This window comes from Saccostrea cucullata, unplaced genomic scaffold (genome assembly GCF_032062105.1).
Source record: "Saccostrea cucullata isolate Sc308-1 unplaced genomic scaffold, CSIRO_AGI_Scuc_v1 ctg877, whole genome shotgun sequence".
NCBI classification, from domain to species: Eukaryota; Metazoa; Mollusca; class Bivalvia; order Ostreida; family Ostreidae; genus Saccostrea; species Saccostrea cuccullata.
Window position 1 is genome coordinate 82,826 of NW_026933070.1, and position 18,335 is coordinate 101,160.

Here is an 18,335-nt window from a genome sequence, read left to right on the forward strand (position 1 = left end):
AGTATGCACCGAACAGCACTTTGATACTAGAATAGTGTAGCATTTTTATTCTTTATTCTTCAAGTAAATTTTGAAAATTTAATATATGTACCCCCCGCTTGTAAAGCGAAGCGGGAAGGTTTAATTTTAACTTTTTAATAGATATTAATGGATTTCTTTCCGCAACTCCTCACATACCACTAAATGGAATTTGATGAGACTTTCAAAGAATCTTTTTAATTGCCATTGTATCTTCTAATATATATAACATATTTTGGGTTTCCCATAGCAAAACATGGACACTTTCATTATATTCTTATGGGAGGTAAGGGTTATCATTTAGTGAGCTCATTGCTCACAATACCTGGTCCTCTAGTTTACCACAGAGTCTGAGTACCTTTCAGATCTAGACAAGATAACATAACAGCTCATTGTGAATAGGATCCCGGAGTTATCGAAATGTAGAAGTTGGTTTTAAAAGAATTGCAAGAGAGGAATATAAAAATTTCAGAAGGGGTCCTTTAAAGCCACCTACTATTTTGATCTATCTATCAAATATTCTGATTTTGCATAAAAAATGTTTTAGTCGCAAAATGAGTAATTCGAGGTATATGAGAAGCATTACTTTTTTTTTTCCCTTCAATCATTTTTATTTTTTGGTTCTCAATTTAATTAATTTTATAAAAACTTCTTTGATATGAATTTTACGATTATGATAGGGTGTGGTTTTTCAATTTTTATTTCACTTTGATTTCTAAGCTGGTCAATTACTATTACCTAAGAAAACTATGAAAATTTAATATATGAACGAAGCTCTGGGGGTTTAATTTTAACTTTTAATAGATATTTATGGATTTCTTTCCAGTCTCCAAACAGTGTTTTTCGTTTTTTTTTCTTTTCAAAATATCTAAATATCTTTTGAAGTAAATAGATTTTCATCGCGCTTGATTTCAGGGTAAGGAACTTTTTGTGTATTTGGTGATTTCTAATGTCTATCTAAATGCACTAATAAAAATTAAAGGCAACATCGATATTAGCAGTTTAAAAATATGAGATTTTGAAACTGTTCGTGTAAATAATCGTAATAAACCTCGGGACAAGATTTCTCATGATCTATAGATATAAAGATGAACAAACTGAGTTCATCTAATTTTCAAGACAGGGACCTACCATATTTATACCCCCCGCTTGAAAAGTGGCAAGGTATATAGTAATCGTTATGTCCGTCCATCTGTCCGTCTGTTACGCTTTGGGGTACCCGTCTCTTATTCGCAACTGGATGAAATTTGATGAGACTTTCAGAGAATCTTTATTACATATTGTCATTGTGCACCTCTTATTTTACTTTTTGATCCGACACATATTTTTGGTTTTCCAAAGCAAAACATGGACACTGTCATTAATATTCATATGGGAAGCAGGGTATCATTTATTGAGCTCGTTGCTCACAGTACCTCTGGTTTATAAAGGAGGTCTGCAAAGACACGCGTAATATTAAAGTAGGCCTACATTGTAATACTTATTTCCCAAGACATGCGTCTTATAGCATTGAGTTAATATAACAGACATCAAAGGTAGATTGCATAGCATGGTAATACATGTATAAACAGATGTCTACACAGCAGGAGTGATGGTCGACAGGGGGTGCTCACTCATCCGTGGCACCTGATCCCAAATCAAATGTTTCGGAGGTCCGTGTTTGCTCTGCTCCTATTTTGTATGCTTGTTTAATGGACTTTTGATCCTGAATGCCATTCCTTACATATTATACAGTTAATAGTAATCCTCTATTTTTTTCACCTTTGTATTGGTATAATAAAACAGTTTTTAAAAAAGTATATCACTGAAGGAGTTGATAAGATTCCAGTTTGAAATACTAGTATACTAAATCATAAGTCAATTGCATGCTTCATAAATTCAATTAAATGGAATCACATTAATTAAAATAAATCTTTGAATTATAACTCGCATATCTATTTATGATATTTTTCTAAGTACATATATTTACATGTACTTTAACAGTTTACCATGGATTATGCTGAGTTTTCACCAATATCTATCATGCAATAACAGAATGTACAAAATGTAGTATAGAAAGTAAATAAAAATAATTATGAATGGATATTTTGATTCATACATTTACTGTGAGTGTTTTGTTAAATCCAGAATAAGAATCACATTAGATACTTGTACACTGTCAGTGTTTTGCCCAGTTGTCCAACATAGAGATTGTTCTCATCATCCACACACAAACTACGGGGACTGTCTACCTCTTGTTGTTGCGTGAGTAATAGAGACAAGAACTGACCGTCCTGATCAAGGAGGTGAACAGTTTCACTGACATCATCACACACCAGGATGTGACCGAAGACATCAGTACAGATTCCATATATATAGAACTCTGACTCCTGACCTTTGTAGGAGAACCTGTGTTGTCCTGATTTATTCACCACCACTACTCCTTTAAAACAGTCTGATGTACAGATATCTCCATTGATGTTTTCTGTGATGTAGTGTGGATGACTATACAGTTCCTGTCCTTCGTTATCCCTCTGGATGTTCTGTATTTCTTTTCCTGTCTTGTTGTACCTGGTGACTTTAGCCTCTCCATCCTTCTTCATTCCCACCAGTAAGTCCCCATTGATGTGGGAAGAGTGTATGCTGAGTGGTGCCCAGTCTCCAGTTTTAATGAATTCAGTGATATTATTATCCTGTGTTATCCTATTGATGACTTTCTTGTCTTTGTCTGTAAAGATCAGATCCCTGTCCTGTGTCACTGTGTGGTAACCTCCTATTCCACCACTGGTTTTTATCTTCTGTATCACATTCCCTTGTAGATCTGTTTGGACAAGATTACCAATACTGTCACTGATCAAGAGTCTGCCTGATTGATCTAGTGATACATGGTATACACTATCAACACCCAGTACATTGAACTCCCTGACCTTGGTGACAGAGGCAGATAGAGACAATGTTTGTTTCATTTCAGATGTTTTTCTATCATCTTTCATCTGTTTATGTGTAGGTTTCATTGCTGTATTGTAGATACTTTCAATGGGCCTTATTTCTCTCTTTTCTGCTTTGGTGTAGGGGGTCTGTATTTTACCAAGTAATTTACTGACATCACTTTTGCTGAACTGACCAGCAGTAAATCCTGGTATGACTGGTTTTGTTGTCTCTGGTATGGCTCGGGTCTTTGGTTTCTTCTCCAACATTAATTTCTGGGGTTCTGTAGAGACAAGGCATCTGTGGAGCTCTTTGACGAGGCTATTAAGATAAGAGATGTAATCATCCAATGTCTTGTCCTGGGTGTTTAGATCTTCTAACAGTGAATGCTCTATCTGGTCTAACTGCTTCAAGCTCTCAGATACGACTGTGTCCACCAGACTTTTCAGGGACTCACCTTCAGTCTTCATGGATGTTCTGATGCTGTCCATAATGTTTTTGATTTCGGAGGAATCTTTTTTAATTTCTTTCTGTAAGTCTTGTGATGTAGGGAGAAAGTACTCATGAATTTTGGAGATTTCCTTTTGAAAGTCTGCATATTTATCTGCATAAATTGTTTCTAGATCAGTAAATACATGCCCCGATGATTTTGCTGTGTGGCACATTTAGAACATACTGAAACTTGGCATTCTTCACAGAGCATGTCCACTTCTTTAGTGGGGTGGATCTTGCATTTCTTCACAGGAAGTTGTCGTTTGCGTTGCTGGTAAAGGACCACCTCATGGTTCTTGTTTTCTGGACTTTTCAGATGTTCCTCGCTGCATTGCTTGCACAATCTTTGATGACAAGGGTTGCAATAGAACTCACAGTTTCTTTCACATTCTTCAATGCCACATTCTAAAAAGTGCTGGGCTCGGCGGGGAATATCCATTTTAGATAACGCCATCTGAAATGATCATGCAGAAATCGTTTACAAAGAAGGTATGGTAATTTTTTCTGTAGTACTACATTGAGTAAGAATATAAATTATATAGAACAAGGACACCAAAACTGCATCATAATCCAGTCATAATTAGTTAAAATGTTTAGATACAGCTTTTATGAATGACCTATAAATGACTTACTTTATTTACAGACTTTGGAATGTGAGAATGAGATTTGAGGCGAGACTTAAACGATATCTGTAAATTACTTCCTGGTTGGAGATATATTTATAGATTTAAATGTTAGGTTGGAAAGGGGAGCAAGGGTTTCGGTAGAGGTAGACCTGGATACAAAATTAATATTTAAAGAAAAAAATGTTATTTAATAAATGTAAACAATTCCTCATAATAATAGCACTTAAAAAATCAATGCTAACTTAAATAAGGCTTAAATGTAATATTGTAGCAGGTAAAATTTCTTATAGCATTACTTATGTTAGGGTTTCGGTGAAAAGCAGGATATATAGAAAGATTATATAGATTTAAATGTTAGGCGGGAGGGTTTGGGGTACAAAATTAATATTTACATGTAAATCAAACTTTAAAAAGTGTCTCATCAAAATAATAGCACTTAAAAAATCAATGCTCACTTTATAACCGTATAGCGGGTTATTTTAACAGGTTATTCAAAGTAAGCAGGTGCAGATTTCTTCCATGTATTGTTTATCATTCCCTGCTTGAAAAGCAGGAGGATACAGTCGTAATGTAGTATCGGTTGACGTATAGTTTACGGACTGTAAACTATAGTCAACAACCTGTTCTCTATATTTTACATGAACACGTATAAATGTTAACGCGATAATCTTGAATCACAATGGTAAGGTTTATACTTAACCCTGAAAACAATCATTTCAATTGCCACTATATAGATTATATACCTGTTATTATTTCTTTACAAACACTTTTATAGTTAAAAATGATTATATTTTTTGAATGACGTTTTAACTATACTTATGGCACAGGCTGTAAACATATTGTAACAATTTGTTCATGCCCCCAGAGGGCCCTTGATTGGTGAATAAACATATTATTATTATACATGTAACAATATACCAATGAATGAAATTTGATGAGACTTACACGGAATCTTTATTACATATTGTCATTGTGTCCTCCTATTTTACTTATTGATCCGACACATACTTTGGGTTTCCCCTAGCAAAACATGGACACTGCCATTATGTAATCATATGGGATGCCGGGGGAGGGGGACCCAGGGGTGTATCATTTAGTGAGCTCATTGCTCACAGTACCTCTAGTTTACCACAGGACTCGGGACATCTTTCAAATCTAAACAAGATAATTTAACAGTTCAGTGTGAATAGGACCCCCACCCCCAGTCACCGAAATGTAAAATTTGGTTTTGAAAGAGTCGCGAGTGATGAATATGAAAATTTACGAAGGGATCCTTTTAAAGTCACGTACTATTAAGATGTATCTTTCAAACATTCAGATTTTGAGTTTTAAAAAAATTGTTTTCGGCGGAAATGAGTTATTTCAATGCATATGAGTGCAAAACAAGACAATGTACATTTTTAAAAATATTTTCCTCAATTATTTTTATTTCTTGGTTCTCAATTTTCAAAATTTATTTTTATGCATTGTTTTAATGTTCACTTAATAGATTTCTTTCTTATTAAATTCTAACAAGTCAGTCCATTAACCATATAAACTGAAAGTTTAACATTAACTTTTTAATAGACATAAATAGAAAACTTTCATTCTATTTTTTTTACAAGTAGGTAGATATTTATGTCGCCGTATTTGCATTGTCGCTCGATTTCAGGATGGGGACTTTTGTGTATTGTGTGTTCTCTCATTTCTATCTAAATGCACAAGTTTATAAAATAAAAATGGAAAAATGTTGATATTAGCAGTTAAAAAAAGATGCAAACATATGAATTTTAAAACTTAATAAATCTTTGGACAAAAAGTCTCATGATCTATAGGTAAGACTTTCTTTTAAAGGATGCTCTAAACAGTATAACGAAAATGTTTGTTGGAGTCTGGACGTTGAGATATTGATACATAGAAAGATGTACAAACTGAATACATCTCATTCATTTTCAGACAGGGACCCGCCATATTTCTCCGGGAATTCTTCACCAAGACAATCAAGTTTTTGACATAACTCTTGTTTTTCGAATACCTATAATCACAACATTGATTCATAAGTAAAGTTTACTAGCATGAATTAATGTTTTTGTATGAATACGTTTATCAAGTTCTCGTTATATAAATAGATAGTCTTTGAATAGACTAGAATATCAAATATTACATGCATTTTTATATCGATATTGGAAATGCTATAGAACACTCTAGAGAAATTTTATGCAGCCATATGCATACACTGTGCACATCTCAAAATACATATCTGCAATTTTTGCAGACAATGATCAGAAAATGCTTGGTCCATATAACCCAAAACCTTCAGGCCTTTCCTTTACCCATGAAGCCAAAATCTACAAAACATTGGCATTATTATATATCCAAACTTTCTGACCTAAACCTTTAACTACACTAACAATCTTGAGTGTTTAATATTCTTTTACATTTTCTTAAATGCTTGTCATCAAAGCATTGACATTAAATGGATTTCTAGGAATTACTGACAGTAAATCATATGATTCTCTTTAATATACAAACATCCTCTCAATGATATGAGAATAATCAATGTTCAATTCCCTTTTAATTAATTCCTAATAAATAAAGAAAAACAAATCACATGTCAATGTTTTAATTCATTTATTGAATGTACAAAAATCTTCATATATAATACAATACAATAAATATGACATTTATGATACACATTTATGCTACATATGTACAAATACACAACAAAAACTGTTGATATGTGAGACATTAAAAGTGGACAAAAGTCCCAGGACAGACCAAGGAGGATAGAAAATAGATTATGCATAATACAGAGTAGTTGATATGTAAAAAGCTGACCACCCAACCAATGAAACATTCCTTTACTTGTATCCTTGCTTTCCCCCATTTCTTCATAGTTCAACATTGTTTTGATGTTAACATGTAAAATGTAACCAAAAAAAATCATCTTTTGTAAGAAGTGTTTTGATTGGCTGGGAAGGTCATGTGATATGGACTAGAGAGGACCACTGGACTTACAATATCACATACAACATTGATCATTAAGAGGACGGAGCTCACAAGGGCCACTTATGATCGGCAAGAACCAGTGGTAGGACGGAATGACTGTCAACATGGAGCACTGTTAATGTCTGAAAACACAGTTTTCATGAGACAAAAATCTCCTTTAAGCATATTTTTTTACCAGCGGAGCAGAAAAAAAGAAAGACAAGTGCTAATAATGATTTTGCAAACCAGTGAAATCATCTAATCTTAAATTTCTTGCTTTTTATAAAAGATGTAGTATTTTTGTTTTAATAAATTTAAATTACAAGTAGAATGTGAAATGACTCTTTGATTTCTAATTTTTTTCACACTTAACCAGTATGGTGTGATTTTTTATGACACAGACATTAACAGTGCACAAATACACAATGCACATAAAAATGGATCATAAATTTCATATTCTCAAAAAATATCAAAATACACCAAACATCAGTTAAAATTCTGTAGCACTTTTTTTATACACTTCATACAAGTGTTCATATTACCACAGTAACATATCTTAAACACAATCGGCATTCATTATCCTCACAACAGAAGTATTATTATTTACAATAAATGCTATCACAGATACGCTGACACAGTTTGTATAATACTGCAGGATTTATTTCCCCTTCTTTTTGCCGTTGGCCGGACTTTTCTTGCCCTTGGCACTCTTCCTTCCTTTGGGAGATTTGGCGTTCTGGTCAGACACAGAAGCTGCCTCTTTTGCGTCTAGCTCCTCCTGTTTTTTGCGTTCGGCCTCCAAATATTTCTGACGTATGGCCTCTCGAGGAACGTTTACAGACTCACGTGCAGCATCCAACATGGCCTAGCATAAAGACAAACAAAGCAGTGCAGTTGAGTTCAAAGCACACAAATATCAAGTAAAAATAGAATTTTAAATTTCTCAAATTTTCATTAAAAACTACAGCAGCTATTCAAACACTTCATGCGAAAGAAAATCACCTAAAGATTTGTATTAAAAAACTGTGAACTAGGATGCAGATTTTTAAGGTTTTAATATGAACTTTGTGAGCAATCAGTTCTACAGATTAACATACTGTAAAGTCACTATTCTTGGGGTGAAATGTTTGTGGTTTGAGGAAAATACATTTGTTTGTTGATTAAAGAAGCAATACAACACTGTAGTTCAAAATTTATAATACTTATGGAACCTACATCTGTGGGTCTCTTTTCTACCACATACACAACCAAATTAAAATCATTTCCCCTCCCTCCACAAACAAGTGATTTCACAGTAGTCATTAGACTTAAAAGAAAAGCATAAGACCAACATGAAACAAAATAAACTGAGAAAAGTGCATAAAAAAGATTTGATATACTGTGTTTAGAAATGAAACGACCACACAGAGGTGAAGAGGAGAAGATAGTGGAAGTTTGATGGAGAAAAATGCCAATTCACACAACTGACAAAACCTCATGAAGCAAAAAAAACAAAAACAAACACAAAACAATTAAACACACAGACAATGAAATGACAAAAGTGTGCAGTACAGTGTTTATGTGGCTGGCTCAGAGACTTCCATTGAGGCCTTGTTGTCCTGGTGTTTGGCACGAATCGATTGATATGCCTGAGCTATAGCTTGTCTAGCTTGGTCGAGGAAGTCCTATGGAGGTAGAAGGCAGAGTTAAAAAGGTTAGTCATGTTAGATTGAGGCAATATACAAAATGACAAGAAAATAATGAAATACATGATGGAGAGTTGTACAGGGAATGCATATTAGTAGTAAGAATTTGAAGAGTATATTAGTAGCTCTGTGCAGTAAAAAGTTTAGTAAAGCCCAGAAATAGCCATCTGAGAACAGAGTTTTATGTTTTTGCAGTAAAAATTACGCCCCTCCCCCTTTAGTCCCTGTAGTTGACCTGTACACCCCCTACCTGTAGTTCCTCACACTGCTCGAGCTGTTTGATCTTTGTCTGGTTGCGTTTCTGTTTGTCCTGTTCCCGCCAGGCCTTGACCTGGTCCCTGAAGGCCTTGTACTCCTCCACCTGTCTCTTCTGTTCCTCCTCCCGCCGACGAATCTCCTCCTCATCAAGGTACCGGGGCTCATGCTCTGGTTTTCTGAAATAGGATTATGTCACAATTCAATAAACTGACTTTTTTTTCTGCATATACTGATTTTTTTAACAGGATTTTATAACATCATATTTTTCTGAGATTGTTATGTGTAATGTACATGGAACAATAAATTTTCAAGAATTGCTTTCTATCATCTTTAATAATACTAATATAGGCAATTATGATATTTTTTACAACAGATTGTCTCATGTTTCTATGGAAAAAAATAAATTTCTAATAAAAAGTGATTTACAGTATTTGACCTACTTCATGAAAGGAGTAAGATCTAGGGGTTGTAACATTTCTGTGGGGGTGGGGGCGAGCGGTGGCTCCAGGGTCAGGTTCTCCTCCCCCTGGTCTCCGTGGAGGGACAGTGGTGTCTGGGGCGGTGGTACCTCCTCCTGGTCCAGCGGTTTCTCCTCCCCTCCCTCCGTCTCCTCCTTGTCGTAGTCCAGCTTTATTGTGTGGGTGTTCAGGTACTTCAACCGTGACTGCATTGCCTGAATCAAATTTTAACAGTGGACTTAACTATAGAGAAACCTTATTTCTGATATTTTTTTAGAATGTGTAGGATTTTTTTAATCTCATTATTATTTATATTTAATTTTAAAAAAAAAAATTTCCCAATAAGTTGAATGCAAGTCAAATTTTTATCAATTCTGCCTTGTACCTTGACTGCCCGACCCTCCTCTGCGTTTTCCCAGGCTCGTTTGAGGGCCCTGATTTCATCAGCTCTCTCCGTGTCCTTTTTGACTTCAATATCATCCTAAAAACCATTCAAAATCATTAACAAAGCACCTGCAGCTTAAAGACAGTAACCAGAGTGTTGTTATTACATGTGTGACTCTGTACTTACAGCAGCACTGGCATCACTGGCAATTCGGAGGCTCCAGTGGGGTTTACTGTGATCAAACTGTTGTGATGAGGGCCTGGACCCCTTCTGGTCCTTATCTTTACCCTTATCCTTGCCCTTGGCCCCACCTTTACCCTTGTCCTTACTACTGGTACTGGCGGCAGTTTTCTCTTGTTTTGGTGGTGATGGGGGCCTCTCCTTATTGGCCACTACAGAAAGATTTCAAGTTTTAACTTCATAAGGATAATTAAAATTAGTCTTCTGAAGGGCCAATTATCTGCTAAACAGAGAAAAACATAAAATATGTATAAAAATCACTACTAGATCCAATGCTATCTACTGCAACAAAATTTCAAGCAAAAAAAGAAAAATTTTCTGTTTTTGTTTTTTTGATTTAAAAGTGACTCATGAAATTAATTTCTGGGTATAATTTGACTTTTGTTAATGTATTCAAAGATATCAATCTGTTCAAAAAATACATGCTTTTTAATGTCCCCTATCAGATAAAACAACATGCAAAGAAAAGTACTAGCTCTAGTATATAAGTTCATTAATTATATGACCATATTCTTCAACTACTTTGTGAAATTAAACCATATCTTCTCATCTACAGTTATAATATCTCAGATACATGTATACATATTTGTATTTTATCAATCATATTGTGAAAGCAACCAATGTAAATGCATTATCAATCAATATAGATGATTAGTTTTAAATTCGTCCCTAGTTTTTCAGAGAGCCAGCTTATCAATAAAGAGAAGGGTTCCAAGAAAATTTATCACATAAGCAATCCAAAAATACATATAAATAAAATGTATGATTCAGGCCAGTTTCAACCTTACATCTTTCACAATATGATATTTGTGTAAAATAAACCTTAGACAATCCCCCAGTATACCGAGGGCTACAATTCAACTTACTTTCCTCTCGTGCTGAAAACCAGGCAACACAGCAATACTATTATTATTGTCTTAAAAAGGAGGCCTTCAAATTGCAATTTAGGAAATAATTTATTGATAAAATAAATTAATATATTTTACTATGGACATTGACATAATATTCATACGTTATGTACCTTTGAGTTCATTTTTCTCCAGGTCTTTCAGCATCTGTACAAACGCCCAGCTAGATTCTGACAATGGCCAGCTGTTCTTCTGCACCATGGCTTGGATAATGTATTTATGGGGCTACAACCAAAAAGAAAAACTTACATCAGACCATTAAATCAAATGAGGTGTGGTGAAAAAAAATCAAAATATTGATAAACAAAGGTACAAGTGTGCAGAATCAGAGTGAAGCATGTCCAACCTTGTAATCCTTTTCTTCCAGATCGACTTCACTGGCGTCAGAAATCCGGCTGCCTGGTCTCTGTGGAGAACACAGCATAACGTGAGTCGATAAAACTGACAAATCAACAGTGTTCAACAAAGAAACTGACCAATCAACAGTGATAGACAATAAAACTGACCAATCAACAGTGTTCAACAATAAAACTGACCAATCAACAGTGTTCAAAAATAAAACTGACCAATCAACAGTGTTAGACAAAGACATGTGACACTGTATGTGGTCATGTGACAGTTTAATATGAAGTCCTGACTTACTGAGGTTCTGCCCTCGGGGCTCTTCCCAGATCCTGATCGTTTCTTCCCAACATTCTCTTTACTTCCACCTTTACCCTTGGTTTCTTTGGTAGCTGAAACATTCAAAGTTTATTTTAAAATTCAAAACAAATGTTTTGTATCATGTTCTAAATCAATTATAGATGGTGAAAAAGAGTATCTTAAACAGGGGCACAAGATCAGTGAAAACTTACAAGCTCTGGAGCTAGGTCGCTTCTCTTCATTTGGGTCAAGGTCCTTCAGGAAGATAAAGGATGGAATGACAGCATGACCTTTGCCCTGCGTGGTAGCTACCTCTGTCTCATTGTCCAGGATGACCAGTTTGATGTAGACGTCCAGTTTGGACGTGTTGACCTGAATCGAGGCCAGGTGGTCTTCTGTCACTTTAACAGTATACCTAGTAAAAAAAATTCAAATATTGTATTGTGTTTCTTTTTCATTGCATACTACACAGCAATCACCACTTTCCAATTTCTTAGATAATATTTGGTGTAGAGAGATTAAGTCAGAATGTACCTGAAAATGACATCTTTGGAATTTGGCACATAATAGTCTGTGATGTGTTTGACCACAAAACTTGAGTTGACGGTGTCTGGTTTGGCTGGAGCTGGGAGGGGACTCAATGAACCAATCAGACGCATCCTCCACTTGTTGCTAGGGATACCCTGATCTGTTGTCCTTGCCTCGGCAACAAAGGTGTAACCTTTCTGTAATCAAATTTACAACATAAATGTGTGTTGATATGGATTAAAAAGTACTTGTTTAATCATTTAGAGTTTGATATTACATAGATTTTTTGTATGATACTGAGTTACTGACTCTATTTTTCTTGTAGACGTAGGGGGCGACTTTCTGGAAGACGCGGGGGATTTCCTCTCCGGTGTCGTTATTGACTACCCTCAGCAGACACGTGTTGACTGGGACATACAACTTAGGCACAGCCAGCATCTCTTCACTCACATAGAAAATCTCCCTAAGTAAGAAATACATGGAATTGTTTATCTTCAACATCAAATGACATATTGCAAAATGAATAATTCGTATTTAAAATTTTTGATACACACTCCTTGGACATAAATCTTTTTAAAAAGTTTTCCTGTAGCTTTTTACAGAAGATAGTTTATCTACTGATACTGAAAGGTGTGAAAAGACTCACCTGAAGACAACGAACCAATTGTTAGGGGGCTGATCTGGGTAGGTACCACTGTAATCTGCATAAGAAATCTTGTTCCATTCATCCTGATAGAAGGGGTACTTTACCATGATATCTGGGTCGTTCTTAAACATGAACCTATAAAACCAAAAATAGAAAACTGATAAAACCTAAAGTACTTAAACAGAGTCTCAAAAATATTTTACTGCAAATTAAACCTTCTAAGCAAACTAATACTGTTTTCAAAGAGAGATGCATATTAAGGGTGGATATCTACAATGGATACCTGAACAAGAAGAGACCGTTTTGTTCAGCATTTGGTTCTATGATGTTCCAGCACTTCTGGAGATTTTCTGATACCTTGATATTCTCTTCAGTGCCTGATAAAGGAACAAGACATGGAAGATGACAATGTTAATTAAATCAGATAACTGCAATCAGAAATAAGACAAGTGTACATCAGTGGGAGAGAGTGGCCCTTACCTTGTGTTCTGGCCTGTGTGATCTTTCTGACATAGTAAGCTTTCCAGCTCTTCTGAATCTTTACAGCTGATGTATGTTCAAATGGAGTAGGTTCCCTGTAATATACAATTAAGCTAAATTAATACCATTTTACAAAAGTATCAGATCCATAATTTAACAATATTCACAGATAATTCAAGTCTTGATTTACCATATAAAGACTAACAAACCTGTTTGCCCAAGGATTCTCTACTTTCTCTGTCTCACCTGAAGAAAGAGAAGGATTATTAGGAACTAAGATCAATCTCACAGTTTCAGATAAATTAACATTTAACTGTTACATGTAGTCACAAGAGTAACTGTCAACATCTAACCACTGCTTCTCTGTTAGTATGTTGATAAATAAACAAGTCAGTTTATTAAACCACACAACATGCACTAGTTATCATTAATTCATTTACATGTTAAAATAAAAAACGAGAGACTTATAGCCTCAATGTTTACAGGAAATTGTTTTTATTCTATATTTATGTATATATTCCCAGCACATATGCCACCTTTATGTCATATGACAGGTTTTCATGTTTGAAATGGTTGATGCTAATGCACAACACTAGCCAACAAGGTTATGGTTGTAGGTGAAGTCTTACAAAAAGCAAGAGACAGACTTCAAACACATGTAGGTGAAGCTTTAGACAAATAAACTGCTATGTTTTAAGTGTAGCTGTAGACTGACAATAGAGAGGTTTAGCTACAAGTGAAGACACTTGACATGTAGCTGTAGACACAATAGACAATTGCTTTATGTAGCTGAAGAAACATTTATGTAGATGTAGACACAAAAAAACAACTTTATATAACTGTTTAAGCAGAGCTGTAGACAGACAAAAGACACTTATTGACATGTAGCGCTATAAACATAATAGATATATTGCTTTATGTAACTGAAGAAACATTTGTGTACATTGACTAAACACGTACAATGAATTTGTAGACACAATAGACAGCCTACATTGACTAGACACTTAAGCTGAAGTTGTAGACACAATAGACAGCCTGAAGTTGTAGACACAATAGACAGCCTGACTAGACACTTACGCTGCTGCTGTTGTTGCTTCCCCTTGTCTTTGTCTTTATCCTTCTCCTTGCCACCACCTGGTGGTTTGGCAGACCCGCGGTGACTCGTGGTGGCAGTGCCTGATAATGTGGAGCCTAGTGTGTTAGTTTATCCCTCAGGATTTACAGTACATGCTTTGATTAATTTTATCACAAATATCATAACTTTTTTTTCACACATGCAATTATATTCACTATTCTATATATGGCTGGTTAAAGTCTACATGCAAAGTCATGATTTTCAAAGTATTGCATTATAATTTATGTTTTGAATCATATATATTATACGTTAAACTTTGGAATCTAAACAATGATGAATATCTGAACAGACAAGAAATCAAAGATCAGATTATCAGAGGAATACAGCATACCTGGCCTACTACTAGTGGGAAGTCCTAGGATATTTTTAGATGTGGCATCAAATGTAAAACATCTCCATGCAAAAGCTATTTCTGGAGTTGCTATATCACTCAGACATTTACGTAACATGTTGTATAGGGCATCATTAAACACCTACAGTGAAAGAAAAAGTAAATCTCAGTAGTGTCAGATGCTAAATAAGTCTTCAAAATATTCATCTTGCTAAAGTAAATGTGGTTAATGTTCATGACTGGATAATATTTCAATAAAATCTGTTTCATTAAACGTGTAATCATTTTTTAGGTAAGATTTTCATGCTTAAGAATTATAATAACTAACGTCAAAGTGGTGTTGTTTAGACATAAGTTTATCGTTTCTGTATGGGCAGTGATAGCTGACTAATTCATCCCAGTTCTTCTTGAAGGCCTCTGAGTCAGTGAAGCTGTTGATACACTTTCCTATGCTGTTGATGACTTGTAGAGCATTGTCCACAAACCGACAACTCTCCTGCAACACAGAAATACCGTAAATAACAATTTACTTTGTACAGGATTTTGAGCATTTCTCTTGACTGAACTTTAAATAGCCATTATGTCCAAATGAGTTTACAAGCTAACCTTTGTGAGTTCTGGCATGACTTCCTCCTCATTTCCAAAAACAAATGGAACAGTGGACACCAAATGGACACAATAACCTAATGGTCCAGACATCATGAACCTTAGTACATGGCGTCTACAAAAAAATTCTCATCTTAATATTTTTTATTTTAAGAATATGTATACACATAAATATTTCAAGCACAAACAACAAATAATTTACTGAAATTTACATGCTTATTGAGTATAATTGCAAAAAAAAAAACATGTATACTTATTGCAACCTATGTAATACATTTTAAAGCCCAAGAACAAAAAAATCATTAGATTCATTATAAGCATGTATATATTCGATACATTTGTAATACATTTTAAAGCTACAGAAATGGAAATCTTGCTCAAAAAGTGAAATCATTATAAGTTGCAGGACCTACCCAGCTGGTAGATTAAGGACAGCTGCTTTGGTGGCAGTGCTTCTGATCCTTAAGATTGGTTGTCCCGTCACCAGACTCTTCCAGGAATATGGTTCAGCAACCAGAGTACCAGGATTTACAACCGGGGGAGGTTTGGGTTCACCAGCTATAGAGCCTATTAAAAAAACATTTCATATGTCAAATATCTGTGACTTGGACTATAATGAAATTCAGAAAGCACTGATAAAAATCAGAGTAAAGTCTTTATAAAAGTGAAGTAATTTTATTTTTCTGATTTTTAAATTCTTGTAAATTATATTGAGATAGATTAAATTTTTCCTTTCAAGTTATGCTAACTGCAACATACACAGTAAAAAAAATAATGTAACAAGCCACACTATGCCATTTTTATCTTTCACACAGAACATGCTTTACAGAACCACTGGCTCTCATCTATAATGCTATAACATACAGTTGTCTGCCCTTACCCTCCACACTGTGGTCCTGATACACCTTAATATCAGGAGGTTCCTCTGAGAGCATTAACATGACCAAACAAACACATTACATCACAATAACAAATACAGGTGACTAGGTGGTATACAGGATAATGCATTGAATTACAGGACATGTCAGTGAATTAAAGGTTTAATCAGTGATTCACAGGTAAACTCAGTGATTTACAAGATAACTCAGTGAGTTACATTAACAAGTGAATATAAGTAGGGAACTATTATCTTGGTCATTACACTCGTTATTTACAGTTCCTATAATTCATAAAACACATAGTATCAACTCATTTTGGATCTGATCGGCTATGGGCTTTTGATTGATGCAAACTATAGGTATCTAGATGGCCATTGTTCACAAGATCTCTGTATAAAAAGTCAGACATTGTAAAGTTAATGTTTTACAACCAACAATGTTTCCAATTACATGCTTAAACAGAGATCTTGTCATTATATTGTATCATATACTAGTAGGCACTAGCAGTGCATGTAGGGATCAGCTATTTTAATCAATATGCAATAAAATATCTAAGGGAACATTTTTCTAATGATGCACAGGTTTATAAAAAATCTCTATACTACAGGACACACATTTATTAAATATCTAAAATCTCTCAAATGTAACCGTGATGTTGGAGGGTGAAACTTTATGGTTTGGGGTGCAGAAGAAGGGGAGATAACACTGACCTTCCATGACACTACTGCTGGTCACAGTGGTCAGTTCCTTGTCCTGATCCCCCTTCTTGCCTTTCAGATTGGTGTGAGATTTGACCTCGTCCATCCCCTGGGGTGGGGGGTCATGCCAGCGGGACAGGGCCGAGAAACACACCACGATTTCCGTGGGCTTTAGATTGTCAACAACTTTTATGGGGGTTAAGGAAAGAACACACTATCCAGTAAAATCATAACTATCCTCCTGCATTCATTTACATGCAGTAGCTTTTTATAGTTGTAATACTTAAATTCCACATGTTTTTTTTTTCTATTTGAATGAGAAAAGACTTTAAAATTGAGAACAGATATTACATGTATCTCCAATTCATTTGTTTTGCAGTATATCACATCTTTCCTCCAAAATTTTGCAATATCTTTACTCACTTAAATAATTTTCTTTTAATATGCTGTAAAATATAACTTCTTATTTTTAATAATTTTTACACTTCACTTCTGATACACTATATGTACAAAAGATACATAAGTAGTGTGGTGCTCTTTCATCAGCAAGAGTTCCTCCCTGAAACAAAAAGTATCTTGTTTTATAACATTCTCTTAACTGACTTTGCATTCTTTTAAACACAGAACTTAAAATAGTCATTAGTTACAAGCAAAACCACATTATTTAAATCAAAATTAACATGTATGTACACACTTTATTCAAATTCACGAAAACTAAATGAAATTCAGACATAATTTTAGCATTACAACATTTACACAAAGAGCTAAGAAAAGTCCTGTAAATGATTTTCACACAAGCACACACAAAATTAATTGCTTTTGAAGTTTTAAAAAGTGGAAAAGAGAAAGTTTTGACAGCCTCAGCTGATAACATAGTACTGAAGTGCTCTTTTCTTACAAGTACAAGTGAATGAAATCAATTACAGCTGTCAAATCATTCTAATTCTTTGTGACATGCAGTGATTAATGATATAACTTTGAACTCAGGTTAGTAATAATGTAAGCAAACAAGGCACTCCTATTTCAATATTTTTATTAAAATTATGCATCAGTACTAGTGTACTGGTTTAGATTATTAAACTTTCTAAAAATCTATACCAGATCATGTCTGCTAAAATTATTACACCTGACTGTATTTAAAAAGAAAGTATATCATTTTAATATTTTGAAAAACACCGAAAACTTTTTTGCTATAAAATTGCAAGGAACTGATATTTCATTATAACAAATAAATTTTAAAGAAACTAAAAATTGACTGTGCATTATTTTTAAAGAAATTTCTAAAAGGTGAAATGTTAAGGTGTAATTTCAAAATCTGTTTTGAAATTTCTAAATGTATGAAAAATATTCAAAATTTTCATAAAATTCTGATTTCTAAACTTTTGACGTTTTTAAAATATCCAAAATAAATATTTGAAATTCAAAATTATTTTCTTCAAAATTTAAC

At 34.4% G+C, this 18,335-nt stretch overlaps 1 protein-coding gene and 1 pseudogene across 1 annotated transcript in view; both read right to left on the reverse strand.

The window, feature by feature from the left end:
* Positions 1–1,988: 1,988 nt before the first annotated feature.
* On the reverse strand, positions 1,989–4,083 carry LOC134237175 (uncharacterized; annotated as a pseudogene).
* A 2,555-nt stretch (positions 4,084–6,638) lies between these two features.
* Positions 6,639–18,335, reverse strand: part of LOC134237149 (androglobin-like) — a 30,631-nt gene continuing 18,934 nt past the window's right edge. The window contains exons 23-45 of the mRNA XM_062719243.1: positions 17,408–17,447; positions 16,901–17,074; positions 16,193–16,237; positions 15,726–15,879; positions 15,313–15,427; positions 15,035–15,202; positions 14,707–14,848; positions 14,318–14,416; positions 13,450–13,486; positions 13,241–13,335; positions 13,044–13,137; positions 12,761–12,895; positions 12,424–12,577; positions 12,121–12,311; positions 11,799–12,001; positions 11,587–11,678; positions 11,291–11,350; positions 11,058–11,169; positions 9,983–10,188; positions 9,797–9,892; positions 9,394–9,626; positions 8,946–9,129; positions 6,639–7,875 (exon numbers count right to left, since the gene is read on the reverse strand). Of these exons, the coding sequence (XP_062575227.1) occupies positions 7,669–7,875; positions 8,946–9,129; positions 9,394–9,626; positions 9,797–9,892; positions 9,983–10,188; positions 11,058–11,169; positions 11,291–11,350; positions 11,587–11,678; positions 11,799–12,001; positions 12,121–12,311; positions 12,424–12,577; positions 12,761–12,895; positions 13,044–13,137; positions 13,241–13,335; positions 13,450–13,486; positions 14,318–14,416; positions 14,707–14,848; positions 15,035–15,202; positions 15,313–15,427; positions 15,726–15,879; positions 16,193–16,237; positions 16,901–17,074; positions 17,408–17,447 (3,036 nt within the window). The 3' untranslated portion in view covers positions 6,639–7,668. The remainder of the gene's footprint in view (positions 7,876–8,945; positions 9,130–9,393; positions 9,627–9,796; positions 9,893–9,982; positions 10,189–11,057; positions 11,170–11,290; positions 11,351–11,586; positions 11,679–11,798; positions 12,002–12,120; positions 12,312–12,423; positions 12,578–12,760; positions 12,896–13,043; positions 13,138–13,240; positions 13,336–13,449; positions 13,487–14,317; positions 14,417–14,706; positions 14,849–15,034; positions 15,203–15,312; positions 15,428–15,725; positions 15,880–16,192; positions 16,238–16,900; positions 17,075–17,407; positions 17,448–18,335) is intronic.